We start from the raw sequence: 12,035 nt of genomic DNA on the forward strand, positions 1-12,035 counted from the left end.
AAAAACTGCACCCCTCAAGCTGCTCAAAACCACATTCAAGAAGTTTATTAACCCTTTACGTACTTCACAGGAACTAAAACAATGTGGAAGAAAAAAATTAACATTTTACTTTTTTTTGCAAACATTTTACTTCAGAACCATTTTTTTTAATTTTCACAAGTGTAAAAACAGAAATTTAACCACAAATTTTGTTGTGCAATTTTTCCTGAGTACGCCGATACCCCATATGTGGAGGTAAACCACTGTTTGGGCGCACCGCAGAGCTTGGAAGTGAAGGAGCACCGTTTGACTGTTTCAATGCAGAATTGGCTGGAATTGAGATCGGACGCCATGTCGCGTTTGGAGAGCCCCTAATGTGCCTAAACAGTGGAAACCCCCCACAAGTGACACCATTTTGGAAACTAGACCCCCCAAGGAACTTATCTAGATGTGTGGTGAGCACTTTGAACCCCCAAGTGCTTCACAGAAGTTTATAACGTAGAGCCGTGAAAATAAAAAATCGCATTTGTTTTCACAAAAATGATTTTTTCGCCCACAAATTCTTATTTTCACAAGGGTAACAGGAGAAATTAGACCACAAAAGTTGTTGTGCAATTTCTCCTGAGTACGTCGATACCCCATATGTGGAGGTAAACCACTGTTTGGGCGCACCGCAGAGCTTGGAAGTGAAGGAGCACCGTTTGACTTTTTCAATGCAGAATTGGCTGGAATTGAGATCGGATGCCATGTCGCGTTTGGAGAGTCCCTGATGTGCCTAAACAGTGGAAACCCCCCACAAGTGATACCATTTTGGAAACTAGACCCCCCAAGGAACTTATCTAGATGTGTGGTGAGCACTTTGAACCCCCAAGTGCTTCACAGAAGTTTATAACGTAGAGCCGTGAAAATAAAAAATCTCATTTTTTCTACAAAAATGATCTTTTTGCCCCCAAGTTTTTATTTTCACAAGGGTAACAAGAGAAATTGGACCCCAAAAGTTGTTGTCCAATTTGTCCTGAGTATGCTGGTACCCCATATGTGGGGGTAAACCACTGTTTGGGCGCACGGCAGAGCTCGGAAGGGAAGGAGTGCCATTTTGGAATGCAGACTTTGATAGAATTGTCTGCGGGCGTTATGTTGCCTTTGCAGACCCCTAATGTACCTAAACAGTAGAAACCCCCAACAAGTGACCCCATTTTGGAAAATAGACCCCCCAAGGAACTTATCTAGATATGTGGTGAGAACTTTGAATGCCCAAGTGCTTCACAGAAGTTTATAATGCAGAGTAGTGAAAATAAAAAATATTTTTTTTCCCACAAAAAAGATTTTTTTAGCCCCCAAATTTTTATTTTCACAAGGGTAACAAGAGAAATTGGACCCCAAAAGTTGTTGTCCAATTTGTCCTGAGTATGCTGGTACCCCATATGTGGGGGTAAACCACTGTTTGGGCGCACGGCAGAGCTCGGAAGGGAAGGAGCGCCATTTTGGAATGCAGACTTTGATAGAATTGTCTGCGGGCGTTATGTTGCGTTTGCAGACCCCTAATGTACCTAAACAGTAGAAACCCCCACAAGTGACCAAATTTTGGAAACTAGACCCCCTAAGGAACTTATCTAGATATGTGGTGAGAACTTTGAAAGCTCAAGTGCTTCACAGAAATTTATAATGCAGAGTAGTGAAAATAAAAAAATATATTTTTTTCCAACAAAAAAGATTTTTAGCCCCCAAGTTTTTATTTTCACAAGGGTAACAGGAGAAATTGGACCCCAAAAGTTGTTGTCCAATTTATCCCGAGTACGCTGATGCCCCATATGTGGGGGTAAACCACTGTTTGGGCGCACGGCAGAGCTCAGAAGGGAGGGAGTACCATTTGACTTTTTTAGCGCAAAATTGGCTGTCGTGTTTGGAGACCCCCTGATGTACCTAAACAGTGGAAACCCCCCAATTCTAACTCCAACCCTAACCCCAACACAGCCCTAACCCTAATCTCAACCCGATCCATAAATACTGAAATACGTGATACGTGGCACTTTGATACGTGGCACGTGTCACTTAAATACGTGGCACTGAAATATGTGGCACGTGGCACTTTGATACGTGGCACATGTCTCTTAAATACGTGGCACTGAAAGATGTGGCACGTGGCACTTTGATACGTGGCACGTGGCACTTTGATACATGGCACTGAAATATGTGGCACGTGGCACTTTGATACGTGGCACGTGGCACTTTGATACGTGGCACGTGGCACTTTGATACGTGGCACGTGGCACTTTGATACGTGGCACATGGCACTTTGATACGTGGCACTGAAATATGTGGCACGTGGCACTTTGATACGTGGCACGTGTCACTTAAATACGTGGCACGTGGCACTGAAATATGTGGCACGTGGCACTTTGATACGTGGCACGTGTCTCTTAAATACGTGGCACGTGGCACTGAAAGATGTGGCACGTGGCAGTTTGATACGTGGCACGTGGCACTTTGATACGTGGCACGTGGCACTGATATGTGGCACGTGGCACTTTGATACGTGGCACGTGGCACTTTGATACGTGGCACGTGGCACTTTGATACGTGGCACGTGGCACTTTGATACGTGGCACGTGGCACTTTGATACGTGGCACTGAAATATGTGGCACGTGGCACTTTGATACGTGGCACGTGTCACTTAAATACGTGGCACGTGGCACTGAAATATGTAGGACACGTCGCACAAAAAAGTTACATGTAGTTTTTTTTGTGTCGACGGTCCGCCGAAGCACGACGCATCCGTCGCACGACGGATGCGACATGTGGCAATCCGTCGCAATGCGTCGCTAATGCAAGCCAATGGAGAAAAAACGCATCCTGCAAGCACTTTTGCAGGATGCGTTTTTTCTCCAACGACGCATTGCGACGGAAGCCAAAAAACGCTAGTGTGAAAGTAGCCTAACCCTAACCCTAGCCCTAACCCTAACCCTAAATTTAGCCCCAACCCTAACCCTAACTCTAACCCTAACCCTAACCCTAATTTTAGCCCCAACTTGTCTTCTCCTGCCGGCCGGCAGATGGCAGCAGATGGCGGGCGCACTGCGCATGCGCCCGCCATGATGAAAAAGCCGGCTGGCAGGAGAAGACAGAAGAGGACCCAGGGACCCCGGGTGAGTATTTTAGGGTCCCCGAATCCCCCTATTTCTCTGTCCTCTGATGTGCGATCACATCAGAGGACAGAGAAATAACTGATCGCTTTTTTTTTTTTTTTTTTTTTTTTTTTGCGGTCGCCGGTAAACTGTTAATTACCGGCGATCGCAAAGCAGGGGTCGGTGCAAATCGACCCCGATCATGTTCTTTGGGGTCTCGGCTACCCCCGGCAGCCGAGACCCCAAAGAACATCCGGGTGCCGGGCGGCGGGCGTACTGCGCGTGCGCCCGCCATTTTTTCCCGGAAAAAAGATGGCGGCGCCCATGGGGAGACACGAGGAGCACCGGGGGAGGTAGGTAAGTATTGGGGGGCTATTGGGGGCCATCGGGGACCACATTTCTCTGTCCTCCGATGTGCGATCACATCGGAGGACAGAGAAATTAAACGGCAAATCGCGTTTTTTTTTTTTTTTGTTGCGACCGCCGGTAAACGGTTAATTACCGGCGATCGCAACTCGGGGGTCGGTAAAAACCCCCCGAATCATGTTCTCTGGGGTCTCGGCTACCCTCGGCAACCGAGACCCCAGAGAAAATCCGACTCTGGGGGGCGCTATTCACTTTTTCCACAGCGCCGTTAATTAACGGCGCTGTGGTTTAAGTACCCTTAGCGGCCGCCGTTAAAAGGCGTATCGGCGGTCGTTAAGGGGTTAATCCATGTCAACTGGCTGCGAGTGTGATTTAGTTATTGCCAACACCTGTTAGGTGCCACAGGTAAGTTACAGCTGCTGTTAATTACACAAATTAGAGAAGCATCACATGATTTTTCGAACAGTGCCAATACTTTTGTCCACCCCCTTTTTTATGTGTGGTGTGGAATTATATCCAATTTGGCTTTAGGACATTTCTTTTTGTGTTTTTTCATTTAAGACAAATTAAATGAAGATAATACCAAAGAATTTGTGATTGCAATCATTTTCAGGAAGAAACTGAGTATTATCAGACTGAATTCCAGGGGTGTCAATACTTTTGGCCACAACTGTGTATGTGTATATGTATATATGTGTATATATCAATTGTTTAGTATTGAGAATTTTTTTTAATGTCGAGTGTTGACATGGACAACCTTTCAACCAGGCTGCCCAAGGGGTCTAGTCATTTCTCTGTGGTGGTGTTACATGTTGGCCTTTTAGATAAAGGACTGACCATGTAATATACACAGACCCCTTGAGTCCACCAGGTGACGAGGAGCTCACATAGAGCAGGCAAGACATAAGTTTTATTGAAAATATAAAATTACCTAAGTGACGTACAACATGGTGCCCTCATGTGTTTCAATTCCTAGAGTTATATGGAATTGACAAGAGTCAATAAGTCTCCTGAAATGTGATGTATTACAATCATGAAATCAAGATGTCTGTCAACACATTTCATCGCTCTCATTAGAACAAGTAATTGAGAGACACAAAGTGATAAAAGATGGAGACGAGTCTTAAAAGCAATACAAGGCCTTGCGATTCGCAGTTAATAAAGTTTCTGCATTGATCTCTCCAGTTAGTGGATGCGCTTACAAACTCTGTCCACGACCTATAAATTCGCACATCCTTGCATGTCCCACATCTGAAGGTCCCATTAAGGGAGCATCGATTCAAACAGGTGGTCTTGCGTTTCTCAGGCATAAAATGACTAAGGCGGTCCTGATAATTGCTACCCCATCGATAAGTGACCGAGGTGCCGTTCAGTAATTCTTTCCGATATCCTCGTCCTAGATAAGCGGAGATAATCGCCGATACTGTGGTGGAATGGCAAGGAGAAGCCATAGATATAGCAGGTCGGATAATTGGGCAATATGGGTGAAGATGTAATATGTGGATTAGGGTTAAGAAGCAACATCTACCCAATAGATCTGAATGCAGGCATCGAGTCAACTCTTGTCGTTTGTTACCCTTGCCTACATGTGTAATATTTTGAATAAGTGATGTTTTATCATCCCTTTTCAGTGAGCCCTGTCAGTGATGGCTCACACAGAGCAGCTGTCTGTTATGGCGCAAGGAAGAAGGGTCTCCTCCACTATGTCCTAGGTCTTCACTGGCCTTTCACATTGAGCGGTCCTCTCAGGTCTTGGTTGGGTGGGGGGTGGAGGTCCTCAATCTGAAAGTCTGGGGGAGGGGATCCAAAAAGAACGAATTCATACATTGCCCTGTTAATAATGCCGTTGAGCTCAATGACGCAAATGCTTTTTGTGGTCCTCCAGCTTATCATGGGTGTATTTTGAAGGGACACTTCATCTTGCACAGCAACTTCTTTGTGATAGAAAAGATTTATCAATTTAATTGCGAAAAAAAATATAGAATTTTTTTTCAATATTTTGTAGTGTTGCCACAAGATGGAGACTGCTGCCCTTACTCTGCTTTGTTTTTGTTTCAGGCTTTACTACCATTTGGAGCTGCGGAGATCGCAGAGCCTACCTGTTCCATTGGTTTTTGGCAGCAGCGAGTCTTTGCCCAGGTGGATTAGGAGTAGTTCCTCCTTAATGGACATGATGCAAAAATGGGAGGACTATCAAAGGCACTTGATGCCTGGACTTTTCTGTATTAACGTTGACATGCAGGCTACGCTCTACCACCATCAGCAGCCACAACAGCCCCAGATCTCCACTGAACCCAGCAGCCTTCTTATGGTGGAGGCACCCAGAGCTGATGTGTCTGAGAGCTCATGAAAACCATCACTCTAGAAGATCGCCGCTGACTAGAACCAGTTAATGTTTGGTATAGGACCTTATGTCCGAGTGATAATGATGGGGCCATGGTCTAATTTACATGTATGATATAAATACATGCTGCTGTCGTCTGACCAGCTCAGCTCATAATGGGATGCGAATGTCGAATCTCTAGAGCTTGTATAACCAGTGGTTAAGGATGGATTCACCAGACCGGGATACTCCTGAGTAGTATGGAGTAGCAGTGTTATTGGAAGGAGGGAATAGGAAAGTTTTTATACTTTTGTAAGTAGAGGAATGAAAACTGCAAGTGATGCAAAAAGGTAGGTTCTAGATATACCTGATAAATTGTCCTAGATCAGCTTCTCCTCTCCATTCACAGAAATCTGTAAAAAAAAAATAAAAAAAAAAATCAGTTTTCAATGATGAATACCATACAGACCATGTATGGTATAGACGACCATGCAGCTGCCTGGTCCTAGTCCTCACTTCCTGGACGGCTGCCTATAGATCTCATGTCACAGGGTGAATATTGCATTGCAGTTTGAGTAGTATTTTCTAGAATCTATATCCTATATAAGATGGAAGCAGAATGTGTCACCTGGAGGGGAAGGGTGGGAAAAGCTATTCAACCAAAATACTGAGCAGAATACACCTTGTAGTATTTCCAGAGTGCACTTTGTGGTTATAGTCATGGTGAGCTGATTATTTCACCAGTTTAATACCTTTTACTATTTTATTTATAGGACTTTACCGATTATGGAGTGTATTGAAATCAGTTTAATATACTTTGATCAGTAGAGTGGGGAAAAAATAAAAATAAATTAAATGAATAGTTTGTAGCAGCGACTGCAGACGGGGGGCTCTCCCTGCTGTGGAAGGATTACAGGGGATATAACCAGAGAGGAAGGGTGAGTAAGTGATTAATGACTGGGAGTATGTGTGCAGCATTTAGGGATAAAGGGGAAGAGCAAATTTAAGATGAATCCAGCTTTGCTCTTTACTTTACTAGGGGCTATTTGCGGTGACCTGGGTAGCGGAATACAGGGCTCGGGCAGCAGGGGGATGTCTCGCTCATGCTCCTGTTACACAGCACGCCCTATCTAAGGCATTAGTTGTGGAGATTTTAGTAAGGCCACGTTCACACATTCAGTATTTTCCTTCAGTATTTCTAAGCCAAAACCAGGAATGGGTGATAAATACAGAAGTGGTGGCATGCTTCTATTATACTGTATTTTATTTTTTTTAACTAGAAGACTCCTCGGACCATAAGACGCACCCCAAATTTTCAGAGGGAAAAACATTAATGTGTCAAATGGGGGTCCAAACAAAAAAGTTAAAGCGCACCCTAAAATGTCCAGGTCTCTGAGGACAAAGAGGCCCACGTCAGAACCAGGGGGTCCATCCCGGAATATGTTCCATGTCCAAAAAGATAAAGACAGCGCCTCAAAAGATAGTGAAAAATAAATCTTACATTTTATTCTGACTCATGTAGCGACATTTCGGTCTGAACCGGTACAAAGGGGGTCCGCCTTACAGTCCGAATTCTGCTTACCGTGGGAAATCGGCAGCGCTGGTGGAGCATGGTCACGGGGTGGTCGGTAGTCCAGCAATATGACTCCCAGACTGGTTCGTGGTTCGGTGGTGCTAAAGGTGTGGAGACTCCGCTGACATTTTATGAAAGCCCGGAGCCCCTGCACATCCATTGCTGTGATGCGGTGGCCTCCGGTAATTCCCTTCCCAGGCAGGTTCGGCAGTGCTCTGTAGTGCGGGGGCTCCGCCGGCATTTTGTGAAAGCTCAGATTAAGATCTCGTTCTGAAATCTTGGGAGACAAGATCTCGGCGATAAGATCTCAATCTGAGCATACATCGCCTCCGGTGGCCATTTTCCCAGAGGCCACCGCATCGCACCAATGGATGTGCAGGGTCTCTGGGCTTTCACAAAATGCCGGCTGAGCCCCCACACCACAGAGCACTGCGGCACCAGCCTGGGACGGGAGTGTGATCATCGCCTCGCAGCGTTGGACCACCGCAGAATCGCTCGACTCCTGCTTGCCGACACACTATTTGTAAGTATATTCTGACTAGAAGACGCACCCCTAATTTCCCCAAAACATTTTTGGGAAAAAGGTGCATCTTATAGCCCAAAAAATACTGTACTTTTCCTCTGATTGTTCCTCTCCTGGTTTTGGCTTACTATTACTGATGGAAAATGCTGACCAAACATCGCAACGTGTGCAATAAGTACTGTTGGCAGAGATATCAAAAGTGAGAAGTTGCCAAATCCTATGTAGGATATCCGGGGACTTGGTGGTTCCTGGTCCGGTTGATGAGGGTGGTATGTTTGTCATAGTTGCTCCTAGGTTTTTGTCAAAAAGTTAGTGCAACAGTCCAATGTTTAAAAATTTATTTATTTTTTTCTTTAAATTCCAGTTCTGTCAGAGAAAAAAACTCAGTGTACAGCCCCCATACATAACAACATGGATAGTATTTGTGTGATTCAGTCCTTACAGTGTGTGTGTGTGTGTGTGTGTGTTTTGGGGGGGGGGGCAGGTGGGTAAGGAAGGGTTTCTATTTGCCAGAGCTGAAATCCCCTACTACTGCCTCCATGTACTGGCCTTTCTCTCTGCCAGTTGGCAAGCGCAGGTTTTCCATGCCATTATGGTTGGATGCGCTCTTGGGTGTCTGAAGGTTATTAGTGAATATAACTTAAAAGTTGAAAATCCCACAATTCAGCATTACAAGGGTGCTGAGCTGAATCCCTTGCTGCTGCTTTGTCTGTAACAAGGATGTTATTTTTGACAATGCTGCAGCCAATCGCTGCGTCGCTGAACCTATTGGCTGTAGCGTGTATGATGTGACCGCTGCAGCCAAACACACCTGGGCAGCAGTGGATGCACAGTGCTGCATTGGGAGGGAAAGCCATGTTCAGTGTGTCTTATGACCCGTCACTGTGTGGCACAACATTTTCTAAGAGGACGACCCCTTGAAGCTTCTTCTACAAACTCGCACGTCGGAACCGTGACACTGCCGGCCAACATTATTAACATGCTTCTGGTTCTTAAGTTTTTGTTTGTTTCTCAGATGATCTTTCGGTCTCGCGTAACAGACTTTAGTATTGCTACTTGTCATTTATCACCTTTCTCAGCCCATTACTGCAGGATACAGTCTGACATAGGAAAGTTACTAGCATTAATCCTGATGCATCTGTGCAGACAGTGTCATTGCCCTTTTGTTGTATTATGTTTGTACATAGACCTGGCATTTACTGCACTTTATTTCTGGCCTGCACTGACTGCTGGTAACATGTAACCATAACTGCTTTATACGTGTATATAAATAAAAGGATTTATGATTGCATAACATCGTGGTCTCTAGCGTTGTCCCTGGCGGTCGGGTTGTCTCTGGGTGTATGGGCCCTGGTGGCACGTGTGCACACTGCAGCTGCATGCAAATGAGAGCCCTGCCCGCCTACAGTGGCTGCATAAAACCACATGACCACGAAAAAGTTCTCCTTGTCACAGGAGCCCTCGTCACAAATGTGAATGCAGTCTATGGGGAATGTAGCCCCTACCGGTCCTTACTGCAGGCAGACACTTGTGCCAAGTGCCCAGATTTAGCATTTGGTGGTTTGTTTTCCTACTTTATGCTACTTTGTGGGCACATGACAATATCGGCTGTTATCTACTCTGCTGGAACAGTGTGTTAATCATATGATTGCAATATGTGGGTTAATTTTTTTTTTATTTTTTTTTTAATTTCCGCGTAATTTGAGAGGGATGAAGAAAAGCTGCATATATAATAAAAAAAGAAATAAAATCTATATATGACTTTAGCAAGGCTTTGCAAATGGGAAGATTTGCAAAAAAGAAAATTATTTAAAACTTGGCATACCAAAAGAACGCTGTGGAAAAGCAAAAGGCACACGGCGGGATTGGGTTACTTGGTTTTCCATTGCATTTAGTTGGTGCAATGTTACACAACTGTCCTGGATCCCTGCCTTGCTCCCCTCACACCGGTCCTCTAGATTTTGCTGTGCTCTGTCTGGCTTTACATATAGCTCCCATGTGGGCATCCGCCCAGGCCTGTGTAAGGTCTACCAAGATGCACATCTGTCTTGTCATTAACACTTCAGTGTTCCCAGACTGTTTCTCTGTCTCTACACCTTGACTTGCTCCGCTGCTGTTAAGTCTCCCGGACGTCTCTTGCCTGCCTGTGTTTTTCAGCATCCTGCCTGCCTCCCCTTCAGGAGGTCTCCAGGACATCTCCCACCTTTCTGCGGTTGCCTGGACTTCTCCAGTTTACCTATCGTTTCCAGTCCCTCATGTTAGACACAGGGCTTGGTTAATCTGATCCACCTCACCTAGTGAGTAACTAACATGCAAAAAACCTGGAGCTTCAAAAATACACAAAGTGCTCCTCATGGGAACTTGGCCTAAGGCTATGTGCACACTACATCTCTTCCACACAGATTACAGGTGTAATCTGCCAAGAAAAGCCCTATAAAGTGATCATAATGCATAGCATTGTCAAAAAGACATTGCGTTGTACATGTTCAGTCTGATGTCACATCTTTTAACCGCTTCAGGGTTTGGAAACCCTGAAGCAGTTAAGTGACGTGCTCATTCTACAGGCAACTGTCAAGAGGAGAGCTTTACATTTAGGCTATGTGCACACGTCAGGATTTCTAGCAGAAATTTTCCTGACAAAAACCGGACATTTCTGCTAGAAATCCGCATGCGTTTTTTTTCTCGTTTTTTTTTTTGTGCGTTTTTTCCCCAAATGCATAGAATTGCGGGAAAAACGCGGAAAATCCGCAAAATTAATGAACATGCTGCTTTTTTTTACCGATGCTTTTTTTTCGCGGAAAAAAATCGCACCGTGTGCACAAAACATGCACAATTCATTCTAAATGATAGGATGCATTTTTAATGAGTTTTTATCGCGAAAAAATACTAAAAAACCTAAGGTTATGTGCACACGTTCAGGATTTTTCGCGTTTTTGTCGGCAGTTTTCTGCGCTAAAAAAGGTTACATTAAGCATCCAATTAGAATGCAATCTGCAATTTTTGTGCACATGCTGCCTTTTTTTTTTTCCCCACAAAAAAAAAAAGCAGCATGTTCATTAATTTTGCGGAAAATCTCCAGATTTGCCACTATATAATATAGTGGTGGAAAAATCCGCATAAAAAAGAGCGAAAAATACGCGATAAAAATGCAAGCGGATTTCTTGCAGGATAAAGTCCGGTTTTGTTTAGGAAAATTTTGCAAAGAATCCTGAATGTGTGCACATAGCCTAAAGGAAAACACCCCAGAGCTGCCGCATGAACGATGGCACAGTCTGCACTTTCCTGGAGCAGTTCCATCTGGGAAAGCTCGGCAGGTGCACTGATGCTGTATGCACATACCCTAAAAGGGGTTGTCCACTACTAGGACAACCCATTATTAAACCTAAATATTCGACCCCAATAAAATAAACACATGCGGTTGTTATGACATGTCAGAACTGCGCTCAATCGTCACTATCCCTGCCATCAGACGTTGGAAGTGAGGGCTGCGGCTAACCGCTCACTTCCTCTTGATTACTTATACCTCTGAAGATGGGGATAGTGACTCTCTAGCAGTGACTGGTTGCAGGGCTTATGTGCCATAATAACTGCACTTGAGCCCTGGAATGCCTTTGCCATGGAGGAGAGTATAGGGTTTGTTCTTGTTTTTTTAAGACTCCGGCAGTGCAAACGAGTATTTCTATTGTTCGTAGCCAAAAGTATGTAGATTGGACAGGTAATTAAGGCAGGAAAGGTCTCTTAAGAAGGTTCGATAAGAAAGGTACATGTGTTTTACCCATGGATCGAGAAGTGGAGGAAGCTGCTATTCCCTCCCCCACCCCGCACCACCAGACTTGGTCTCTGATCTATAGAAACCCAAATATTCATGATTTTGTCAGATAGTGATGGGACATACATTTTTCAGCTTCAGGACAAATCGAGTAAGATGCATATTTTCTCATATCAGTTGTGGGTGGATCGCTGCGAACAGCCATGTCGTGTTTGGTCTCTGGGCAACGGTAAAATCCTGATATAAAATATAGTGGTGATCTCTAACTTCTACGATCATCAGGAGTGAAGATATTGCATAAGTTGGGAATTTCCTAAAATCCTGAAGGGCTGAGAACATCTCACAACCCAGCCCACATGAGGTTATTAAAGGGGGA

At 44.6% G+C, this 12,035-nt stretch overlaps 1 protein-coding gene across 2 annotated transcripts in view; it reads left to right on the plus strand.

The window, feature by feature from the left end:
* The window catches only part of PNPLA2 (patatin like domain 2, triacylglycerol lipase), a 44,893-nt gene extending 35,717 nt beyond the window's left edge, over window positions 1-9,176 (plus strand). For both annotated transcript variants that reach the window (XM_077287816.1, XM_077287817.1), the window contains exon 10: window positions 5,530-9,176. In XM_077287816.1, coding sequence (XP_077143931.1) covers window positions 5,530-5,821 — 292 coding nt within the window. In that variant the 3' untranslated portion in view covers window positions 5,822-9,176. The remainder of the gene's footprint in view (window positions 1-5,529) is intronic.
* The last annotated feature ends 2,859 nt before the right edge of the window (window positions 9,177-12,035 follow it).

Source organism: Ranitomeya variabilis, chromosome 2, assembly GCF_051348905.1.
Source record: "Ranitomeya variabilis isolate aRanVar5 chromosome 2, aRanVar5.hap1, whole genome shotgun sequence".
NCBI lineage: Eukaryota > Metazoa > Chordata > Amphibia > Anura > Dendrobatidae > Ranitomeya > Ranitomeya variabilis.